Below are 25,233 nucleotides of genomic sequence, written 5' to 3'. Positions count from 1 at the left end.
GTCTGCTCGAGGACTTCTTTCCCTCTCCCTCTGTCCCTCCCCTCACTCATGTGTTCTCCCTCTCTCTCTAAAATAAATAAATCTTTGGGGAACTAACAAAATATATATATTTTTAAGATTTTATTTATTTATTTGACAGAGAGAGAGAGAGAGAGACAGCAAGCACAAGCAGGTGGAGTTGGCAAGCAGAGGGACAGGGAGAAGCAGGTTCCCCGCAGCAGAGAGCTCGACTCAGGGCTTGATCCCAGGACCCTGGGATCATGACTTGAGCTGAAGGCAGATGCTTAACAGACTGAGACACCCAGATGCCCCAAAAACTAACAAAATATTTTATGACTACAATATTTTTAAATCCCAATATAACTGCTTTTATTTTTTTATTTCTTTCAGAGAGAGTGTGTGTGCGTGTGCACGCACATGCGTGCACAAGCACGGGGCGGGGGGCAGCAAAGGGAGAGACTCTCAAGCAGACTCTCCGCTGAAGGTGGAGCCGGACCTTGGAGCTCAAAGCAGGGCTCAATCCCACAACCCTGAGATCATGACACGAGCTGAAACCAAGAGTGGGACACTCAACTTGACTGAACCACCCAGGTGTCCCATAACCGTTTTTCCTTAAGAAGCAAATATTTAAGCCAGTTTGAGGAAAGGGAATGGTAAGAATATATACATATTGTCATATTTTCTGTTCCACCCCACTACTCACTCAACTGATTTTCAACTGAATGCTGTATTAATGATAATAGCAAAAGCATACCTGCATCAGATTAAATCTTGCCACCTCATTAATAGGAGCATCAGAAATTATTCCATACTGTTCTGGATTGACAACCGCAGGACAAATGAAGCAGGCCAACAGGAGATCTGTACACATTGCCCTGACCTCCCCAACTTCCAGTCTATCTACACAGGAGAGGGTTTTGTACATCTGTGACACAATCCACCTCAAACTATGTGGAAAGCAGTATGTGTTCTGTTTGAGATAACCAATAAACTTGTTCACCAGAGCCACCAGTTTGGCCTCATTGGAATCCACCATCTCTTGAACCTTTTGCTTGAATCTATCTGAGCCTTTCTCTCCAAAGAGTTTTTCCTGTTGTAATGGGGAGAACCTATCAATTAGCTTGTTTGGATCTGTTTCCAGGTGATCTTCATCTTCAACAAGCAGCTGCATGATTGGCTCATGTAAAGTAGCTGTGAGGAAAAGTTTGGCGGAAAACAGTCCTTCAGAAAAAAGTTTAAATAAGATGCTGAAGGCACAAGTTCCCCTCCTCAAAAGTCGCCTGGGGTTGTCACTTTCTTTAAGTTCAAATTCAATCAAGTATCTCAAAACCTGAAGGAGGTAGCTTTCATCTTCTTGCATAATGCAGTTGCCATAGAGGGAGGTAAAAACTGTGTAAATAACACTTTGTGTGTTCTCCTGATTAAGTTTCTCCCCAGCAACCAAAGAGGAGGCAATAAGACGAGGATTCTCCCTTAACCGACTCAAGAATTCTCCATAAGCAGTCTCCTGAAATCCCAGTTGCTTATATCCATCAACAAACTGTGTATCTTCCAAAATCTTGGCATGTTGGCAACATTCAGCAGGGGAAGCTTCAGCACTAAAAAATGAGCAAACAAGCAAAACAATAAAATCAATAAAAATAATACAATATATATATTCCACTGAAACCTGGAAATGTAGATTGATTATAGTCCTAGCAATGCGATCACCCCAAACTGCTCAAATCTTTGAGCATCTGAACATGTAAAGAAAGGCAAAACCAAAAAGTACAAAGGAGGACAAATTCATCCTAGTAAATCAGGTTCAATGAAAAATAGCAAAAAATAACCATTCTTCTGACTTCTATGATCAAAGATCAGTCCTGCTTTTTTCAGCTTCACATAAATGGAATCATACAGTATGTACTTTTCTGTATCTGCCTCCTTTTCTCAAAATTATACCTCAGTACTACTCTTAGAGCTAAAAACTACTTCTTGAAACAACAGAATAAGGTATTAACACAGTGAAAAAGAGGTTTCTAAAACTGAGAAGTAGGGGCACCTCGGTGGCTCAGTCGTTAAGCGGCTGCCTTCGGCTCAAGACATGATCCCAGGGTCCTGGGATCGAGCCCCGCATCGGGCTCCCTGCTCAGCGGGAAGCCTGCTTCTCCCTCTCCCACTCCCCCTACTTGTGTTCCCTCTCTCGCTGTCTCTCTGTCAAATAAGTAAAATCTTTAAAAAACAGAAATAAAACTGGCAAGTAGCTATACAGAATCAAAACATGGAAATACATATAGTTGACCCGTGAACAATGTGGAAATTAGAGGCACCGACCCCCTGTGCAGTGGAAAATCCATGCATAATTTTTGACTCCCTAAACACTTAACTACTAATAGCCTACTGTTGACCAGAAGCCTTACAGATAGGGGCACCTGGGTGGCTCAGTCGTTAAGTGGCTGCCTTCGGCTCAAGGTCATGATCCCAGGGTCCTGGGATGGAGCCCGGCATCGGGCTCCCTGCTCCGCGGGAAGCCTGCTTCTCCCTCTCCCACTCCCCCCGTTTGTGTTCCCTCTCTCGCTGTGTCTGTCAAATAAATAAAATCTTAAAAAAAAAAAAATCCACATATAAGTGGACCCACATGTGTCAAACCAGTATTCAAGGGCCAACTGTATATTAAATAATACCAGGAGAAAAGGGGAGCGACTGGCTTAATTGGTGGAGCATGTGACTCTTGATCTCGGGGTTGTGAGTTTGAGCCTGGTGTTGGGTATAGAGATTACTCAAAATAAATTGTCTTAATCTTAGTATAATAATAATAATAATAATAATAATAATAACAACAGAAAAGTACAGGGGTGCCTGGCTGGCTCAGTGGGTAGAGTGTGTGACTCTTGATCTCAGGGGAGTGAGTTCAAGCCCCACGTTGGGTGTGGAGACTACTTAAAAAAAGAACACAGGATAATTTAGTCTCAGCAACAATAAAATATTATACAAAGATACAAAATTAATTGGTGTGGTATAAAATATTAATGCATAAGTTATAATTCTCTATAAAAGGCTTAAGTTAATTAACAGACAAAATAAGCAACGACTCACCTTAACGTTGATTCAAACTATCTGAAAGCATACACTTTGTTGGAAATAGATTTATTTATTTATAGTTTGCAGAATTACAGTGGTTCATAAAATTTAACGCCTCAAAACCTTTTTTTTTTTTTACCTGGTTATGATAAGCCGATCCAAATTAATTCTCTGTTGCTTAGCAATCCATGCTGTACGATACAACTTTTCAGCTGTCTTAAGTACATCTGCATTGAGCCTCTGAATGAGCTGTTTCTCAGAATTCACATATAAGCGTTCCTGCTTAAGGTGATGGGCCAAAGTATGAATATCCAGCTTCACCATCTTCAGATGTGGAGAAGGTACAAAGGCTGATCACTAAGAGTAAAAAGGTTTAGAAATTTTGTGTCACTTAGACTGTTTTCCAAAATCAAAACGGATAAGAGAAAACGTTAAGAATTAGGCTACATTCAGTATTATGATTAACTCTAATTTTAAAATAATCTATTTTTTGCAGAAGCATTACAGGTTCAGCATAGAAAAACTGGTAAATACGGATTACGAGAAAAGAAAAAAAAAGCTCCTAGTAAGGCCACTGCTCAGAGACCGCCACAGTAAAAATGTGTGTATTTCTTTCAAGTCTAGTATCTATTTATTAGCATTAGAGTTTCCTTGACTGCTCCCTTCTACACTGCAATCAATCAACTTAACCTGTTGACTCGATCTTCAAAATTCATCTCCAATCTACTTCTCACCACGACCATCATCATCTCTCACTCAAAGGTCTATAACCACCACTTCCTAACTGATCGCCCTGTTTCCTTTCTTGTACTACTCGAGTCTGTTCTCTACATAGCATAGAGTATTCTTTAAACTTAAGTCAGATCACCTTATTCCCTTACTAGAAACCATCCAAAGGCTTACATTACATTTAGAATGAAATCTAAAGGTTCTACCCCTGACTACTTCTCCAACCTCATCTCCTACCATTCTACCCTTGCTCACATAGCTCCAGACACACTGGCCTCCTTGCTTGAACAGGCCAAGCATGCCCCTTCCTCAAAGCCTCTTGCATTTGATGATCCCTCTGTCTGGAAGGCTGTTCCTCCAGCTCTCTTTGCACGGCGAGTACCTTTACTTCACTCAGTTCTCTCTGTTCAAATGTCTATCTAGAAAGGCTGTCTCAGATAAATCCTAAAATAGAAACTATCACTTCCTATTCCCTTTTCTGGCCTTTTATAAAAGGACTTGCCTCTGTCTAGCATTATATTACAGATACCTATTTGCATGTTCATTATGCTGAGAGTATGGTTCCCCCACTAAAAGGTAAGGGCCACCAAGGAGGGGTAAGGCTTGTCTGTTTTATTCACTCACAGCTGTAATTTCAGGGCTGAGCAGAGCACCTGGTTCGTAGCAAGAACTGAACAAATATTTGCCAAAAGAATCAATGAAATCACACGAACTTGTTCATCTAGTAGCTAAACAAACTGAAAGAAATAGCACACATATTTTAAAGCATTATTACTTAAGCTATACCCTTGAACCTAGAATGCCTGCCAGACCACACTTTTTTTTTTTTTGAGATCCAACATGACCTGAGCTGAAGGCAGATGCTTAACAGACTGAGCCATCCAGGCACCCCTGTTTTTAGAAATTTTTAAACTCTCTTTTATTTATTTATTTTTAAAGATTTTATTTATTTGACAGAGACACAGCAAGAGAGGGAACACAAGCAGGGGGAGTGGGAGAGGGAGAAACAGGCCTCCCACTGAGCAAGGAGTCCGATGTGAGGCTCAATCCCAGGACCCTGAGATCATGACCTGAGCTGAAGGCAGACGCTTAACGACTGAGCCACCCAGGCGCCCCTAAACTTTCTTATTTTAATGAACCACTGATCCCAGAGTCCTGGGATCAAGCCCTGCATCGGGCTCCCTGCTCAGTGGGAGGCCTGCTTCTCCCTCTCCCCCGCTTGTGTTCCCTCTCTCACTGTCTCTTTCTCTGTCAAATAAATAAATAAAATCTTTAAAAAAAAAAAAAAGACTAAGAAAATTTCAGATCTCACCATCTAACCTGAATCTTACTGCTTTCAAAAACTACTTTCTTGGGGCACCTGGGTGGTGCAGTCAGTTGAGCGTCCAACTCTTGGTTCTGGCTCAGGTCATGATCTCAGGGTCATGAGATGGAGCCCCGAGTCAGGCTCAGTACTCACCTTGGAGTCTGCTTGCGACTCTCTCTCCCTCTCCCTCTGCACCCCCACTCGTGCTACCTCTCTCTCTCTCTCTAAAATAAATAAATCTTAAAAAAAAAAAACTTTCTTATACCTTATCAATTCCCTAGCAAACTATGCAAAGCTGTTATTCCAAATCACCTGTATCCTGAAGGCCCTCATACTGCTCTCCCCTCAAAAGATAAAAGTATGGGCTCCTGGGTGGCTCAGTCAGTTGAGCATGCGACTCTTGATTTCAGCTCAGGTCATGATCTGGGGGTTGTGGGATCAAGCCCTGTGACAGGCTGTGTTCAGCCTGGGGGTCTGCTTGTCCCTCTCCTTCTGCTCCTCCCCCTCTAAGTAAATGAAATCTTTAAAAAAATATATATATAAGTATGTCCACTAAGATATTGTTAAGTTAATAACAAAACCATGTGGGTACATTAAGAAAAACTGGTAACATACATATACTTATATAATTGTATTAACTCAATTTACAGAAAATTCATATATGACTTTATAGACTTCCATGTGGGAACTCTTAACATCCTCTAGGGGGCTCTAAGTACACAGACTAAGAACTATTACAGTTAATGGAAACAATACTGAAATGGGCTCTTAAAGATCTGAATGTTTCATTAATTAGTTCTGTTAGTCTGGGCACATAAAGATTATTCTCTGAACCGTGGATTTTTTTCACCCACAAAAGGGACTCAATATCTACATTTATTTTATCCCTGGTACAAGCAACATATTAGGTATTAGGAATACAAAAAGGGATAAAACCTGTGTATCCTCAAGGACTTTCTAACCTAGCAGAATGAGGCAGACATGCAAGCAAATGGCTGTCCAAAAATGTTACAGGTATCATGCTAGAAGACTGTACAATGTAGACAGAGAGGGGGAGAAAAAAGAGAAGGAACCTGCACCTAGTCTTAAAAGGCAAGTTGGGGAGGGGGGAGAAGATGAGTATCTGCCAGACATGAAGAGGATGGTGGGTGGGGTAGAATTCCAGATACGGGGAGTCAACCAAGCAAAGGCACAGATGTGTGTAACAAAAAGTACATTTAGAGAGCTATCCATGGCTTGCTACAGTTTGGGGGACTGTGTCTGTGTGTTCAGTGAGGTGGGGGGGAGGGAGGGAACGTGCATAATAAGAGATAAGGCTGCAGAGACAGAAGGTACAAAGAAGCTAGAGTTAAGAAACTTGGACCTTGCACTGTAGGTGACGGGAAGTTTTAAACAGGAAATTAACAAGGTGAAATTTATATTTGGGAGCGTAAACTCTGGCAGTAAGGAAGGGATGAGGAGGGGAGGGTGGGACCAGAAGGAGAGAGACTGAAACTGTTGACAGGCAGGAAATATGGTGGCAATGGGAAGAACAGGGCAGGTCTGAGAAATGTTACGAGACAGAAATACAAGATTTGTTAACAACAAATGGGGGAAAAGGTAAAAGTTTCCAACTCTGGGAACGAGGGTGGGTGTGGTATTAATTCACCACAGTTGAGTATTGTATGGGAAAACACGTTATCAACCGAAAATGGTGCCTTTACCCACTTCATCTTCATAACATTCCTCTGAGATAAGTGCTCTGCAGCTAAGGAAACAGGCTCAGGGATGTGAAGTAATTTGCCCAGGACCACACAAGTGAGAGATGACAGAGCCAGGACACTATTATTATTACCCTGATCTCTACAAGAATGACTCAAAAATCCTGTGGTTACTTAGGAGAGTATCTTATTTTTAAGAGACGCATGCTCAAGTATGTAAAAGCAGTGTTAGGATTTCTGCAACTTATACATGGTTCAGCAAAAAAATGAGATTTTTAAAATGCAGCAAATATAAACAACTGTTGAATCTGGGTGGAGGGTAGATGATAACCATTATACTATCCTTCAACAATTTCAGTTATGTTACAAATTTTTCATAATGAAAAAATAGGGAAAAATATTTTAGAAATTCTCAAATTGTGCCCTTCTTGCTGCTTTAATACAACTTAATTCAACAAATATATTACTGAGCTTGGCTGGAGCTTAGCCAAGTCCCCTAATCTCAAGGAGCTCACAGTCTAATTATAACCAAAATATTGTTCAAGATAGGACACATAAAATGTTTCCAATGACACAGCAAAATATGAACCAATTTATATAATTTAGAAATTAAAACCTTAAAATACAGCTTCACTTAAAAAAATTAACACATGAAAGCAATGCTCCACCTAGTCTAAACAAGAATTCACTTTCTAAATCCTTTAATGGTTCCAAATGTCTTCAAAGATACTTTAAATAAATCTAGACAAACTTGTTAAGCATTTTTTTCTTTCATCAAGTTCAAGTATTATTTGCTTTAATGCTTTTCTTTCTATAATAAGTTGGTCTGGGTGCTGCCAAAAAATAGGTAACAACTTACCCTACAAAATAATACGTTTAAAAACATTATTATTTAGGGGTGCCTGGATGGCTCAGTTAAGCGTCTTTTTTTTTTAAGATTGTATTTATTTATTTGAGAGAGAGAGAGAGAGTGAGAGAGCACAAGCAGGGGGAGCAGCAGAGGGAGAGAGAGAAGCAGGCTCCCCACTGAGCAGGGAGCCTGATGCGGGGCTCGATCCCAGGACCCTGAGATCATGACCTGAGCCGAAGGCAGATGCCCAACTGACTGAGCCACCCAGGCGCCCCAAGCATCCGACTCTTGATTTCAGCTCAGGTCATGATCTCAGGATTGTGAGATCCAGCCCTGTGTCTGGCTCCATGTTGGGTGTGGAGCCTGCTTAAAATTCTTGCTCTCCCTCTCCCTCTGCGCCCCCCCCAGCCTAAAAAGTGTCAGTAAACCACTGGGTAAAATGCAAGAGATTAAAAATATAAATTAACTCTGACCTATATTTTTGTCCACAGTTTCCCTAAATTAATGTTCTGAATACTTATTTTATACAACATGTAGCACATGCCAGAGTATAATGATATTATCTCTCTCTCTCTCCCCTTAAGACTGTAAACACTGAGGGAAGGAACTCAACTTTGTGTCCTAACATAGCTGATGACAGGCAGCTCAAACATGTTAACTGAACTCAATTCAGGTAGCCCCAAGTCTACTGGCTCACACATTTTGAAAAAATACCCCCCCACACACAAATAATACCTAACAGGTCACTAAAAACAACAGTTGCAGAAAAGGGTTTGTCTATGAAGTTGTTCTGCTCTTCTAAGGCACCACTATAACACAATAGTTAAAGCTATTGGGATATTGCTTAAATAAAATGTAGGCATAAATAACTAGAGTGGGGAGATTTTACCATACTGAAGACAACAGGAAAGTACAAACATTTGCAAATATGTTAGTTTCCTGAAAAGTAACAATGACAATAACAATACCTAACTAACAATAACAATACTCATACCAAGCCACCATTTATTTAGAACTTTATCATGCAAGGCACTGCTATTTTTTTCCTCACTGAATCCTTATAACCCTATGATGACTGTGCTCTCATTAACTTCATTTCACAGTTGAGAAAAGTGTTGACATACCTAGCAAGCAGCTACATCAAAATTCACACTGACTCAGTTCTGGTTCCAAAGCAGCCCTTCCTCTCAACCAACTAATCTAAACATTTTGTCAGTCACAACTACCTTAATTTCCAGTTCTGTTAATAATTGACTCCTCAAAGTTCCTTTTATCCATTTGTTTTTACAGAACTTCATCTGGCTTCTAGTGACATTGACTTCATCTGAGTTTACGCTCAAATATCATTTAAAATACAGGTGTCTCCAACTCTCACCTCTTGGCTGAGCTTAAATTCTTTATTCCTCTATGATCTTTTTTAAGATTTTACTTATTTATTTATCTTGAGAGAGAGAGAAAGCATGAGCAGGGGGAGGGGTAGAAGGAGAGGGAAAAGCAGACTCTGCACAACACAGGGCTCAATCTCACAACACTGAGATCATGACCTGAGCCAAAATCAAAAGCTGGATGCTTAACCAACTGAGCCACCCAGGCATCCCTCCTCTATGATCTTAATATCAAAATAGAATCTTAGAATTGGAAAGGCTGTTAAAAGCTATCTTCTCCAATTTAATTCAAATCAACAAATATTTTCTGAATGTCTTCACCGTACCCAGACACTAAGAGTACAGGACAAAACAAAACAGACAGCCTCTGTCCTCGCAAAGCTTAGTCAACTATGAAGCCAGGAGCAAGTAAACTACAAGTAACTACAAGTATATGTATGTATGTACACACAAACACGCGCGCGTGCGCGTGCTCCACTTTTACTTTGAATGAACTGCCTTTCTCTAGGTTAAAGCCAAGCCTCAACTTGTATGCTAATTTCCTCCCTGCACATCTACTTAACGTTACTGTGGAAATCCCAACCACATTTCCTTCTCTACTGGATCATTCTTACCAATATATAAACACGCTATTATCTTTCATCTTAAAAAAAAAAAAACTCTCTACTTCATGTCTCCCCTTCAGCTTCCACCCCCATTTTTCTCCCTCCCTTTAGAAGAAAATTCTTTGAAAGAGATGTCTATAATCACTGTCTCCTGTTTCTCTCCTCTGATCCCCTCCAGAGCCCACACCAGTAAGTTTTGTCCTACCATTCCATCAAAACTGCTAGTCTTCAAGTCACCAATAATAAGTAAGCACATTGTGGGGCGCCTGGGTGGCACAGTCAGTTAAGTGTCTGACTCTTGGTTTTGGCTCAGGTTGGGATCTTGAGGTCGTGCGATCGAGCCCCACATCAGGCTCCATGCTCAGGGTAGAATCTGCTCTGCTTGAGTTTCTTTCTCCCTCTCCATCTGTCCCTCCCCCCTGCTCTCTTTCTCTCAAATAAATCTTTTAAAATATATATATATGTAAATAAATAAGCATATTATTAATCCAATGATACATTATCATACCTAACAGAAGCAGACGATTGACCACTCTCCTTGAAACACTTTCTTTTGACTTTGGGACACGACACTCTCATGGTGTTCCTCCTGTCTTCTCCACTCAGTCTCAGTCTCCTTTGTAATTCCCCCTCATCTCCCCAATTTCAAAACACTGGAGTACCCTACCCTAAAGCTCAGTCTTTAGAACTTTCCTCTTCCATCTACACTCAGTACTAGGCAATCTCATTCCATCTCATGGCTTAAGAACCATCAAAATGCTGGCAGCTCCCAAATTAGTATCTCTAGACTTTACCTTTCCCCTGAATGCCAGATCCAAATATGCAACTCAACATCTTTTCATCTTAGATGTCTGTATCCTGTCTTTCCAGCAAAATTGACAGGTCCCCTCAAAGGCTGAGAGCATTTTTTAGATTTCCAGTTTCAGATTTCCAGTTCTGTTAATAATTGACTCCTTAAAGTTCCTTTTATCTATTGGTTTTTACAGAACTTCATCTGGCTTCTAGTGACATCGACTTCATCTGAGTTTACACTCAAATATCATTTAAAATACAGGTGTCTCCAACTCTCACCTCTTGGCTGAGCTTAAATTCTTTATTTCCTCTATGATCTTTTTTAAGATTTTATTTATTTATTTATTTTGAGAGAGAGAGTGTCCCTAGCCCCCAATACCATGAGCACACTCAAGAAGCGCTCATATATATTTGCTAATTGCATTATTAAAAGTTGCTCTGCAAAAAAGAACCTAAGTAAAATAAAAGATTGTAAATTAACATTAGGCATTAACATATCTAACATATCTAACAACAAACAGAATTTTATCCTGAAATTTGCAAGCATTTTCCAAGGGAGATCATTTCTTTTTGTAGTAAAAAATTGGACTATGAAAATCTGTAACTTCAGTTCCACTTACCACATTTTCTACAAAATAAAATTCATTATATACCATGCACATTAAATCAAATTTTAAGCTTTTCAATTCATGTTATGAAAACATATCAGTGAGAGAACAGTGGGAAGATTTTAGTTGAAGCAGTAAAGCACAATGGGTTTCTGTATCCTTCCACAATGGTATAGAGCAGGGCCTGGCAAACTACAGCCTGTGACCAAATTCAGCTAGGGGCCTGATTCTATAAATAAAGTTTTATTGGAACAGAGCCATGTCCATTTGTTTGCATATAATCTACGGCTGTTTTCATGCTACAATGGCAGAGATGAATAGTTGCCAGAGTCCTCCAGAGTCCATATGGCCCACAAAGCCTAAAATAGTTACTATCTGGCCCTTTACAGAAAAAGTTTGCCAATTCCTGATAAGTAAGCATACCTACTCTGATGCAGAGCATAGAGAGGAAGAACAGCCTGTATTGTGCAAACTAGGAAATATGCTCCAAGGAGGATACACATATTACAAATGTTAGCAACTATGCCTGAATGAACTCCTATGACTCAACAGAAGGACTCTATACTAGGAAAAAAAATATTTCAAATGTTTTATGGAATGATAATCATGTTTCATGTTTTCCCTGTTGAAAATTTCTAATTAAAGGGATCCCAAGTTAATGATAAGTATCTAATGGTTCTATACTTTAATAGCTAGACTTCAAGTACACAAACTAATCATCTCTTTATTAATCTAATAAATTCAGGAATAACTTTATGTGACAGCCCATATTATGTAAGACCACCTGCTCCTTTCTCATTTTAGAGACTGTATCAAACAACAGAGCCAAAAGGATAACAAAACTGGAGTCAGAAGATCTGAGTCATTTAAGACCGGGCTTTGACACCTACCAGCAGTGTGACCTACTGGAAACTTAAGTCACTTCACTTAAGTTTCTGTTTCCTCATCTCCAAAATTGGAGTGTCCCTGTCCCTCTCGTGTGCTAAGTTGTACAGTTCATGAGATGACTGGAAAGTGAAAATGACTACACAATGTAAGACATCATTCTTCTTGTTAATTAAAAGGTGATGTCTATCATTTCAAGGGGACATAGCTCCATGTCCATCGCATAAGAGAACTGACCAAAATGAACCTTTCCATGAAAGTAAGTGGGAAGTATTAAAGTCTTAACAGGTTAGACTATTTGCTAAGATTGTGGAACCTACACTTGTAAAAGGCTTATTAAAAGTGAAAGTAAAGGCCACAATCTTCAGCCTAAGAGCATTTTTAGTAACATAAATGCCACATGCAAGTATGGCTTTGAAATTGGAGAACAAAGCATGCTTTGCAAATATGTTAATGTTCCTAATTTAAGATGATCTAATTAAAAATTACAGAGATGGGGAGCCTGGGTGGCTCGGTCATTAAGCGTCTGCCTTTGGCTCAGGTCATGATCCCAGGGTCCTGGGATAGAGCCCTGCATCGGGCTCTCTGCTCAGCGGGAAGCCTGCTTCTCCCTCTCCCACTCCCCCTGCTTGTGTTCCTGCTCTCGCAGTCATTCTCTCTGTCTAATAAATAAAATCTTAAAAAAAAAATTACAGAGATAATGACAATTAAATATAATATGGGATCCTGGAACAGAGAAAGAACATCAGGTGAAAACTAAGGAAATTGAACTTTAGTTAATAATGATGTGTCAACAGTGGTTCACTAATTTTAACAAATATACCATGTTAGGGCGCCTGGGTGGCTCAGTCGTTAAGCGTCTGCCTTCGGCTCAGGTCATGGTCCCAGGGTCCTGGGATCGAGTCCCACATCAGGCTCCCTGCTCAGCGGGAGGCCTGCTTCTCCCTCCCCCACCCACCCCCCCCCCGCTTGTGTTCCCTCTCTCACTGTGTCTCTCTCTGTCAAATAAATGAATAAAAACAAAAAAAACCCAAATATACCATGTTAATGTAAGATGTTAGGAATAGGGGCAACTTGGTGCCGGGTATACAGGAGCTGCTTGTATTATCCTCTCAATTTTTCTGTAAATCTTAAACTGTTCTAAAAAAATATAAAGCATAATTTTTTTTAAATTACACAAGTAATACACTTCTAAGTCCAAGGATTCAATTTAGCAAATATTTTTTCAGTAAAAAAAAAGTATACTAACTTGAGAAAACATTTGAAACCATAATTTATCACAATCTTCAACAACCACCATCTAGAAAAAGGATTACCAGCTACCACATGATGTTCCAGAATCCATTAACAGCTGGTAACACATTTTAGTGTTCATTTTTTTTTTAAGATTTTATTTTTAAGTAATCTCTACACCCAATGTGTGGCTTGAACTTACAACCCCAAGATCAAGAGTTGCATGCTCTTCCAACAGGGCCAGCCGGGTGCCCCAACACAGTTATCACACTGAAAACATTTTCTCTCGGTTTACTGTGATCAGAAATGAAATACAGATACTTCATAACAAAATTTCCACAGGCACATTACATTTTGCACTAATTCCTGGTCAAGTGAAGCAAGGCAAACATACTTCCTAGCTAGAATTGTTTAAGAAAAGTGTTTTTACATTAATATCCATTTAATAGCAAACTTTCTTAAAAGGCATTCTAAATAGTAATGGCTGAACTTGAAGAGAATTTTACTTGACTGGTGGTAGTAAAATATATCGGTGTTTAGGAAATAAAAAGAATAGTAACTGGGATGCCTGGGTGGCTCAGTTGGTTAAGTGTTTGCCTTCGGCTCAGGTCATGATTCCAGGGTCCTGGGATCGAGCCCCACTGCTCAGCGGGGAGCCTGCTTCTCCCTCTCCCTGCTGCTCCCCCTGCTTGTGCGCTCTCTCTCTCTGACAAATAAATCAATAAAATCTTAAAACAACAAAAACTACCACACATTTCAGGCTTGTCATGAACTAGGCACCAATCAGGGGCTTTAACATAGATATTCTCTAATCTGCATAACACTCCTGAAAGGCAGGTATTTTTATCGACATTTTACAGGTGAGGAAACTGAGGAAATTAAATAATCTGCCCAAGGTCAAGTTAGTAACTGGCAAAGCTGAGAGAATCCAGGTACATGTGGCTCACCAAGCTTTTACTACTATGCCATCTGTGAGTGCATAATTCACAGTCAAGGCCACTTTTAATCACCCCAATCTTTAGACAACTGTTAATATGCGAGTCAGTATCTGGACAAGTCCCCCTTTCTTTGAAAGTTTCAAACTGTCTAACAAAGTCAGGTTTAGTTGGATTTTGAGACTAAATAAATAACATATTCCCTCAAATTCTATGAAAGAAATGATATATGAAAGTTTAGAAAAAGTTACTAGAGATTAATTCCTTAAATCCCTCTTTTTACATCTTCTAGCTCATCTCCCACCATTTCCTCACTTCCCCAAAAGCAGCTATTGCTGCCATACCATATCCTAAAGTCTCCAACATGAGCAGATACTATTATATAGGCCCTAAAAGGCCCACAGCCTCATGTTCAAATGAACTCAGGTTTATCCTTCAAGGCCCAGTCCCCAAATCTCTTCCCTCTGTGAAGCTCTGGGGGAACTGCTCCCACCAACAGAGTGCATCCCTTCCTCCTTAATGACACTAAACAACAATGAACCACGAAGTAGGAAAGTCACTCCATTTTTTTTCTTTTTTTAAGTAGGCTCCATGCCCAGTGTGGAGCCCAACGTGCAGCCTCAACTCATGACCCTGAGATCAAGACCTGAGCTGAGATCAAGAGTAGGATACTTAACTGACTGAGCCACCCAAACACCCCAAAAGTTACCCCATTTTCAAGTCTCTCTCAGTCTTTCTATTTACATCATGGAGAAAATCTAAGCAAGGTGCCAATTTGTCTTCAACACTTCTCTAACACTTTGCTAATCTCTCCTTTTAATTAAAGGATAGCAAGCCTCAAACCTGGCACCTTTTTTTTATTTTTAATTTTTATTTATTTCAAGACACAGAGACAGAGTGCAAGCAGGGGTAGGGGCAGAGGGAAAGAGAGAGAGAATCTTAAGCAGACTCCACATTCAGCACGGAATCCCATGAGGGGCTTGATCTCAAGACCCTGAGACCGTGACCTGAACCGAAACCAAGAGCTGGACGCTTAACTGACTGAGCCACCCAGGCGCCCCAAACCCAGCACCTTCTGCAAATAGTAGCTAGCTAGGTTTCATTAACATTGTTTTGTTTTTATTATATTTAAGTTGCTTTGCTATTTAGGATATAAGGTATTATTAGCCTTTTATTATGTAATAACATAAAGCTTCTTTTTTTTTTAAGATTTTTATTTATTTGACAGGGAGCTGGAGAGAGAGCAGGAGAGAAAGCACAAGCAGGGGGAGCTGCAGACTCCCCGCTAAGCAGGGAGCCCAACGCAGGGCTCGATCCCAGGACCCAGGGATCATGACCTGAGCCGAAAGCAGATGCTTAACCAACTGAGCCACCCAGGTGCCCCAACATAAAGCTTCTTGAAAAATATTTTTAAATTTTGTCCACAAAAAAAGACAAATAAATAATAGTACAAGTAGGATGCAGATTTGGGAAAAATTATGATGTTACTCAAGGGTTAAGCATGGGAAACATTTTTAGATACTGATGCCTACACCCTGACAGAACTGCCAGTTACTTTTTTTGTTGTTCATTATATAGGTACTTCTAGTGCTTACATAAAATATTTTTTTCTTTTTTTAGTGCTTACATAATATTCGTTATTAACCTGATATGGCAAAAAAAGGCCGTAACTGCCAATTTTTAATGACATACCTGCCACAATGTTAGCTCCTATATTTTATCAATCAAATATTTTAAGTTTGAGGACTTATAACTACCCACCACTTTCCAGGAATCTAACCAATCCATACAAGAGATAGACATCCCTTGCAAATATTTTTTTATAAATATAAATAACCATCTTGAATTACAAGGATTTGTCTATATGACAAAGTCTACATGTCTACAAGACTTAACCTCCTTCAGTGCAGTAACAGTTTATTACTCATTTTATGTTTTGTTAAATTATATGACCTAAAAATCATCAAGTATTAAAAATAGTGAACTCATTTCCAAAAAATGGACAGACAAGCACAGTAAGCTTAACACACTTCCTTCACTCATTCATTCAACAAATGTTTGTTAAACATCTACAATGTGCTAGGCACTGATGAACAAGATGGGTAAGGTCTGCCCTTAAGGGGCCCCATGTTTTCACACTGCACGTGATAATAACAATTCTGAACGGTTTTCACAGGTCAGATTTCTATATACCCTCTATTTAGAATCCTTTGCCCACTCTTGTCATTGGCCAGTTAAATCTCACTTAGGCATCAGAGCCCAGCTCAAACCAAGGAATCTTTCCTAGCCATTCTCATACTTTCTCATTTGGGCTCATCTCTATCACAGCATTTTATACTGTTAGCAACAAAATGTTGTTTTCTCAACAAAACTCCAAGTTACCTGAAGTAGGGAGATAGTCATCTTGGTATCCCCACTGCTTAGCAGACAGACTGATGTTTAGCAGGTACTGATTTAATGTCTGCATTTATAAAAAGTTAATAAAGGACTGAATGATGATGAGCAATGTGCTAATTAGGAATCAGCCAACTGACTTCTAACCAGTTCCAAAATAATTAAAGAACAGTAACTAAATTTAAGTTGAAAATATCTACTATCTTTCTAATAAGCATATGTGAAATAATTATTAATGTACTAAAAAAAATTTCCTCACAATTAAGAAATAACTATCAGGGCGCCTGGGTGGCTCAGTTGTTAAGCGTCTGCCTTCAGCTCAGATCATGATCCCAGGGTCCTGGGATCGAGCCCCACATCGGGCTCCCTGCTCCGCGGGAAGCCTGCTTCTCCCTCTCCCACTCCCCCTGCTTGTGGGAATTCCCTCTCTCGCTGTGTCTCTCTCTGTCAAATAAATAAATAAAATATTCCAAAAAAAATTTTTTTAGATATAAAACTATCAATAAGCGGAAAAAAGGAACAATGATACTTTAATATCTTCACTTGGTATATCTGAAACAATACTAAACCACTGTAGGAAAAAAAACAGACTTAGTACCAACTCTTCCTGGCACAAGAACAAGGAACCAAAAGGCACCCTACTTGGAAGATGCAAGTAATATTAAGCCAGAGAGTATTTACATCTCAAGTTAACACTACACCAGACTTCTTGTTATGACACCAAAATTCTAGACCCTACCAAAGTAAATAAAATCCAAATAGATGTAGATTTTACCCCCAATACACTACTAATTTTCCAGAACTAAAGAAGACAGATCACAAAAATAATGAAATACATGCATACCCAATAGCCTGTGGGTTAAGCTTGGATTTTATTATACAACTGAACTGAGATAACATCAAAACCTGGACAGTAAAAAAAAAAAAAAAAAAAAAAAAACCTGGACAGCAAATATGCATTACTTCGTAAATACTGATGTATCCTCACTTGTTCCAGTTCAAAAACCCTGACTTTTTAAAGTATTACTTAAAACCATTACTAATGTAACTGGCAATATTAAACAAGATTGAGTTTGAAAGACACTAGGTGAGTTACGGTACACCTCCGCCATCGAATACTACACAATTATTAAGGAGACAGAGGTACACAGAAAGTTGTCCATCATCTACCATTACATGAAAAAAGCACAGTGCAGAACAATACGCATGGTAAGACCCCAGAGGCAGCTAAAACACATCACTTGAGCAAGACTACCTGGACTCAAATCTCAGGTCTGCCACTCACTAGCTGTGCAACCTTTGGTAATTACTTCTCCTTGCTTAACTTTTTTCATCTGCAAATGGATATAAAATAGAATCTAATTCATAAGGTATGTTCACAGGGTTGTGAAGATTTAACAAGTTAATATACCTAGGGGCGCCTGGGTGGCTCAGTTGGTTAAATGTCCAACTCTTGATTTTGGCTTAGGTCATGACTGCAGGGATATGAGATCGAGCCCTACGTCAGGCTCTGCACTGGGCATGGAACATGCTCAGAATTCTCTCTTACCCTTTCCCCCTGTCCCTCCCCCCTCAAAACAACAACAACAGGTTAATATATGTAAAGCACTATGCAAGCACAAGTGTTAACTATAATTTCTGGAAAAAAAAAAAAAAGAAAAAACCCAAAACGTATAGTATGTACATGTATATGTGGGGAAGAAAAGCTTTCATTTTTTGCATTTTTTTTAAAGTTTATATATATATATTTTTAGTAATCTCTATACCCAACATGGGGTTCGAACTCACAACCCTGTGATAAAGAGTCACATGCTCTTCTGACTGAGCGAGCCAGGCACCCCTTTTCTGCATTGTTTTTAGGTTTGTTTGTTTAATTATTATATATGATGTTAATCACCATACATTACATCCTTAGTTTCTGATGTAGTGTTCCATGATTCATTGTTTGCGTATAACACCCAGTGCTCCAGTTTTTTGGGTTTTTTAAGATTTATTTATTTTAGAGACAGAGCACACACATGAGCAAGTGGGGGGTAGGGGCAGAAGGAGAGGGAGAGAGAATCCCAAGTTGACTTCATGCTGAGCACGGAACCCAATGCAGGGCTTGATCCCACAACCCCAAGATCACAACCTGAGCCAAAATTGAGTTCGATGCTTAACTGACTGTGCCACTCAGGTGCCCCTTAAGTTTTGTGGGGTTTTTTTGTTTTGTTTTGCTTTGTTTTAAGATTTTATTTATTTGAGAGAGAGAGAGAGAGCACGCATACGAGCAGGAGGGAGGGGCAGATAGAGAGGGAGAAACAGACTCCCCTCTGAGCAGGGAGCCCAATGCGGGGCTCATTCCCAGGATCCTGAGATCATTACCTGGGCTGAAGGCAGATGCTTAACCAACTGAGCCACCCAGGCACCTAGTTGTTGTTGTTGTTGTTGTTTTTAAATAAAGAACATTACTTTAGTAATTTAAAAAAATGAGAACATAATAAAAACTTGGCACTAAGACCCCCCCCATGCTGAAGATTTGCTAGTGCAATTACTTAAACACTCAGGACCAGACAAATTCTGTGAATAATTATATATTAAAACTGTGAAAGTTTTCAAGTGCAACAAAAAGGACAGTACTTCTGGACACAGTTCAACAATAACAAGCTACACACCAATAAGCAGAACTACAACGGCTTTAAAATTACGTCCTTTGATTTCCCAGAAGCAATAAATTATACAAAAATATGCACCCAATCTAGAAATGGGTATCAGGAACTTTCACAATTAGATAAATCTCCATTAATTTTATTAGTCTGAAATTAAATACCACCAAATCTAATTTCCTATTCAAGAATCTCTAATGAAAACTCACTAAGACATACATAAACCTGGAGTTCAAGATAAACCAAATGATTTTTTAAAAACCTAAAATCCTTAGAACCCTTTGAGAATTTTTGAGAGGAAGATTTCACCACCTCACATGCTTTGAGGAAGCTTTGGTCCCTTGGATAAACGTAGCTTCCTCCATAAATACAGTAAGTGTATAAAACAACCAGAGAAGAGCAGAAAGAACTTCAAGCTTCAGCTGCATTTTTTGCTGAACTGTAATACTGGTAAAACCTGTTTCAAGATCCAAGAGTCCACCCTAAAAATTAGGGAAGGTATATAAACAGCAGGCTGTCATGTTCATTTTATCACATTTACCAGAATGGTATCTCATAAAATTATAAATATTATCAAACTTCAAAAAGCATTATTATCATTGAAGGAAACTCCTTTATTTATAAATAAATAGCAAATAAATCTAATTAGTTTAAACAGCTTTTCAAAAAGAAATCAATCATTAAGATGCCTCCATAAAATTATGAAATTCCTAATTTTAACTAGTTTAATGCCTACAAAAAAAGAAAGAACTCAAAAATGCTAGTTATTGTTATCATTAATGATGGAACAGAAACTTACTCATAAGGAGGTTTAACAGGTCACTTTTCACAGAATCCAAGTTGGCCCATTACAACCTTGAATAGTTAGATATTAAAAAGAGGACTCAAAGACTCCTTGGGTTCTAAAGGAGGTACTAAAGATGAAATAATTCTGCAAAAAGAATTCACCTAGTCTTTCCTAAGCTTTTCAATACAGAAATCTGTATTTGTAAACTTTTTGCAATTCTGCCTTGTGACTTTTAGACCTAATGTATTTTTGTCAGGTAGTCATGATTTACAAATAATGGAAATAAAATCAATAGATGGGGTCAGAGTTTTGTATTAGAAAATGAAAGGAGACAGTTTAGAGTGGGTTAAAAATAGATGCATTCAGGGGCGCCTGGGTGGCTCAGTTGGTCAACTGTCTGCCTTCAGCTCAAGTCATGATCCCAGGGGCCTGGGATCAAGCCCTGCACTGGGCTCTCTGCTCAGTGGGGAGTCTGCTTCTCCCTTTCTCTCTCCTTCTGCCTCTCCGTGAGAGATGCTCACGCCCATCTCTCTCTCTCCCAAATAAATAAAATCTTAAAAAAAAAAGATGAGTTTAGCCTAAGTCCTAAAAACTTTAAAAATACATGTATTTGGATAAAATTAAGACTGCTTAGGAAGATAATTTGACTCTGATTCTGTAAAAAGAAAAATAGGCTAATATCCCTTGATTAATTCTTTTGTTCTTTAAATTTTCCAATTTTAATCCTTTCAAAGATTCACATAAAATAAACTGGAAACATAAATTAGTAAGTAAAAAAATAAGGAAGAACTGAACATGTTTGACGACATGCTTCCCACTAGTGTCTAGCGTGGGTGTACTGGCATTATAAGGGAGCAAGACCAAGCAAGCATCTTTTCGGACAGAAATATTAATGAGCAGACATCTTGCCTGCTTTTACAGTTACAACAGTAGACTTAAAGCCTTATATTTTAAAAACAGCATACAAAAAAGGTGTATACAGAGATAATTTTGGTTTGAGATATATATATATATATATACACACACACACATATATATACAATTACACTGTCAGCGTTAAGCTATTTTTCCTTTAAACATTTGCTTAACCATTCATTTATATATATTAAATACAACCACCTGAAGTATCAACAAATATTCACCACTTCTGACTTTTGCATTGCAGAGTTCAAAACTGGGTTTTGGGGGTACCTGGCTGGCTCAGTTGGAAGACCATGCAATTCCTGATCTCAAGGTCATAAGTTTGAGCCCCACACTGGGTGTACAGATATAAATAAACTTAAAACACACACACACACACACACACACACACACACACACACACACACACAAAACCTGGGTTTCAGCTTAGAAACAATGAAAAACTGCCCTACTGAAAATGTTTTTACAAAATCATAATACATATTGAAAAATATTCCAAAAAATGAGAAATATATAGGTAAGTATAAAGAAAGAATTTTTTTTAAAGATTTTATTTATTTATTTGACAGAGAAAGAGACAGCAAGAGAGGGAACATAAGCAGGGGGAGTGGGAGAGGGAGAAGCAGGTGTCCCGCGGAGCAGGGAGCCTGATGCAGAGCTCGATCCCAGGACCCTGGGATCATGACCTGAGCCGAAGGCAGACGCTTAACGACTGAGCCACCCAGGTGCTCAAGAAATTTTTTTTTTAAAGATTTGATTTATTTATTTGACAGAGACAGAGACAGCAAGAGAGGGAACACAAGGGCGCCTGGGTGGCTCAGTTGGTTGGGCGACTGCCTTCGGCTCGGGTCATAATCCTGGAGTCCCGGGATCGAGTCCCACATCGGGCTCCCTGCTCGGTGGGGAGTCTGCTTCTCCCTCTGACTCTCTTCCCTCTCGTGCTCTCTGTCTCTCATTCTCTCTCTCTCAAATAAACAAATAAAATCTTTAAAAAAAAAAAAAAGAGAGGGAACACAAGCAGGGGGGAGTGGGAGAGAGAGAAGCAGGCTCCCCGCTGAGCAGGGAGCCCGATGCGGGGCTTAATCCCAGGACCCTGGGATCATGACCTGAGCTGAAGGCAGACACTTAACCGACTGAGCCACCCAGGTGTCCCTAAAGAAAGAAATTTTAATTACCTATAATTTAAAAACAAGAGGGACGCCTGGCTGGCTCAGTCTGTAGACCACGCAACTCTGGATCTTAGGGCTGTGAATTCGAGCCCCACACTGGGTATGAAGCCTACTTAAAATTTTAAAAGAAATAACAAAAACAAAAAATAAAAACAAGAAATCAAATAGCTCGGTGCCCAAAGCCTCTTCTAAAATGTGTACATGAGGGCGCCTGGGTGGCTCAGTTGGTTAAGCAACTGCCTTCGGCTCAGGTCATGATCCTGGAGTCCCAGGATCGAGTCCCACATCGGGATCCCTGCTCAGCGGGGAGTCTGCTTTACCCTCTGACTCTCCCCCCCTCATGCTCTCTCTCTTCCATTCTCTCTCTCTCAAATAAATAAAATCTTTTAAAAAATAAATAAATAAATAAATAAAATGTGTACATGATATAGAAATTATTGATCCTAGTTCCTTTAAAAATGAAAATACCTTGATTAGGATTATTTAAGGAGCAAAAGCCACAAATAATTCTATGCAAACACAAGTTTGGGTGGTTCAGATATAAAAAAATACATAATTGAAATTCTTCATGACTATGAAAAGATTAACTCCAGAGAAGGAATTATATGTAGCAAAAAAACAGAAGTTGAAGAGGAAAAAAAATTAACCATTTGAGAAATTTTTTTCAAGTACTAGTCTTTCCACAGCAAGTAACAGAGATTCCACTTATATCAGCCTTTTACAAAAAATAAAATTAAATTAAAAAATAAATCATACTTTACCTTGCAGAATCCTAGAGTAATGTATAACCAACTCTGTCCAATAAAATCCTAAAAAAAAATTTAAAAAAATTTTTTTAAATAAACTGAAATGTCTTATTATTAGAAATATATCCACTTACCCTCTTCAATTTTCTACAATAATTAGGGGTAATTTTTCCAAATGCCATTATGAGGCAGCAACACCTTGTAAGGTGGGAAGCACTCTATGCCATCACTGGAAAGCAGCTCACAAACTCACAGTGGAGCCAACTGGGTGAAGTGAGAAGTGACAGCATTGTGATAGTGGCCAAGAAGGCACCAGAAGACTAAGGCTTGTTTTAAAGTCAGGGATGTGGTACCAAGGTGGAAAAAGAGTTAAAGAGTGAGAGCTGAAGTACCAAAAGATAACTAGCAATTACGAAACGAAAGCCACATTCCTGATGCTTTTCATCAATCCTATCACCCCCGCTTTACAGATGAGGAATCAGGTTTAGAAAAGTCAAACTTACTGCCTAACCACTCAGCTATCATGCAGCAGAGAATTCAAAACTAGATTTGTCTGACTTCAGCCCACACTCTTCATTTCCCCATGCTGCCTCTCTGGCTCTTCTTCAGAATATTGACTTCAGGTTCCCTGTGAGCAATTTCACTGTAGTGAGCACTAGGAAGGGAGTGATACACCTGCAGGCAAATGATCACATACTATCACCTGGGTAGCCTCAATTTTTCAGTATTTCTTCATCTCAAGCTACCTTTACAATCTTTCCTACCATTTTTCCATTTCACAGACCTAACACACTAGCCAGAAAAAAAAAAAAAAAGAAAAGTAAAAAGACTTGGATATTCTAATTTACAAATTCCTCTTCGTGCTTCAGCTTATTCCTTCACCTGGAGCCCTTCTCCAATAGCCCTATAGCCAATTACATCTGTGCTTTTCAATCCAGTTCAAATGTCATCGCCTTCATACAGCATTCCCTGATCTTCCACTCTCCCATTCAGTGGTAGTATCTCCAATCTAAATCTTCTTTACCCTTTATACTGGTACTTCTATAAACAACTCATGAGTCTGATTAAGTTTTAAAATAATCACTTCAGGGGCACATGGGTGGCACAGTCGGTTAAGCCTCAGACTCTTGGTTTTGGTGCAGGTCATGGTCTCAGGGTTGTGAGATCGAGCCCCATGAATGTGTGGTGGTTTTGGTTTGAGCCTGCTGAGTTGGAATCCTACCTTCCACAGACTGTGGGACTTTGGCAAGTTACTTAACCTCTATGTGCTTCAGTTTCTTCTTTAAATAGGACCTACTACGTAGGGTAGTTGTGAGGATTTTATACGTCAGTGAAAGTAAGGCATCTAGCATGGTGCCAGCGGGGAGTGCCGCTGAGCAGGGAGCCCAATGTGGGACATCCTGCAGGAGCAGAATGCCTATTAGCCAGATACAGAATATGTGTCCCTTCAGCTACTGAAATGTAGCAGAACAAGTTACTTTTTTTTTATTTTATTTATTTTAGAAAGAGAGAGGGAGGGCGCCTGGTGGCTCAGTCGTTAAGCATCTGCCTTCAGCTCAGGTCATGATCCCAGGGTCCTGGGATCGAGCCCCACATCAGGCTCCCTGCTCCCCAGGAAGCCCGCTTCTCCCAACTCCCCCTGCTTGTGTTCCCTCTTTCGCTGTGTCTCTCTCTGTCAAATAAATAAAATCTTAAAAAAAAAAAAAAGAAGAAGAAGAAGAAGGAGAGAGGGAGTGGGGAGAGGCAGAAGGGGAGGGAGAGGGAGAAAGAATCTGAGGCAGACTCCGCACTGAGCACAGAGCCCAACACTGTGAGGTCACGACCTGAGCTGAAACCAAGTTCGATGCATAACCAACTGAGCCACTCAGGTGCCCCAGAACAAGTTACTTTATGGATTGAATGCCCTGTGCACAGTGGTACACAAATATTAGTGCTCTGCTAAACAATTTCACATTAGACTCTGAAACTTTGATATTTTGATATAAAAATATTTGATGTGTTTGATATTTTGATATGGAAGATAGGTTGAAGAGTGTGAACTGAGAAATGAATAAATACATAAGTATAAAATTCTGGGTATAGCCCCAACACATATTGCATGTATTATTACTCTGTGTGCAGGTTTAGAAGTCTAGTGTCTTGAACCAGTGCTGGTGTTTTTTAAAGATTTATTTATTTGAGAGAGAGAGAGCACACATGTGGCGGGGGCGGGAGCAGAGGGAGAGGGAGAGAGAAACTCAAGCAGACTCCATGCCGAGCATGAGCCCATCACTCAGCTGCATCTCCTAACCCTGGTATCATGACCTGAACCAAAACAAAGAGACACTTGACGAATTGCGCCATCCAGGTGCCCCTTAAACCAGTGCTGTTTAAAACAAACATAACGTGGGGCGCCTGGGTGGTTCAGTCGTTAAGTGTCTGCCTTCGGCTCAGGTCGTGATCCCAGGGTCCTGGGATCAAGCCCCATATCGGGCTCCCTGCTC

The 25,233-nt window shown here is 39.6% G+C and overlaps 1 protein-coding gene across 7 annotated transcripts in view; it reads right to left on the bottom strand.

Annotated features, from left to right (window-relative positions):
- GAPVD1 (GTPase activating protein and VPS9 domains 1) overlaps nucleotides 1–25,233 on the bottom strand; it is a 79,004-nt gene that overhangs the window by 48,643 nt on the left and 5,128 nt on the right. For all 7 annotated transcript variants that reach the window (XR_015766888.1, XM_028107599.2, XM_088019051.1 and 4 more), the window contains exons 2-4: nucleotides 22,766–22,813; nucleotides 3,200–3,417; nucleotides 755–1,598 (exon numbers count right to left, since the gene is read on the bottom strand). Coding sequence is in view for 6 of the 7 variants with exons in the window: in XM_028107599.2 (XP_027963400.1) it covers nucleotides 755–1,598; nucleotides 3,200–3,384 (1,029 nt within the window). In the remaining variant the exon portion in view is untranslated. The remainder of the gene's footprint in view (nucleotides 1–754; nucleotides 1,599–3,199; nucleotides 3,418–22,765; nucleotides 22,814–25,233) is intronic.

Source organism: Eumetopias jubatus, unplaced genomic scaffold, assembly GCF_037043125.1.
Source record: "Eumetopias jubatus isolate StellerSeaLion01/CBP00866 unplaced genomic scaffold, mEumJub1_p1.0 scaffold_15, whole genome shotgun sequence".
Taxonomy (NCBI): domain Eukaryota; kingdom Metazoa; phylum Chordata; class Mammalia; order Carnivora; family Otariidae; genus Eumetopias; species Eumetopias jubatus.
This window is presented reverse-complemented; position numbering and strand designations above follow the sequence as displayed.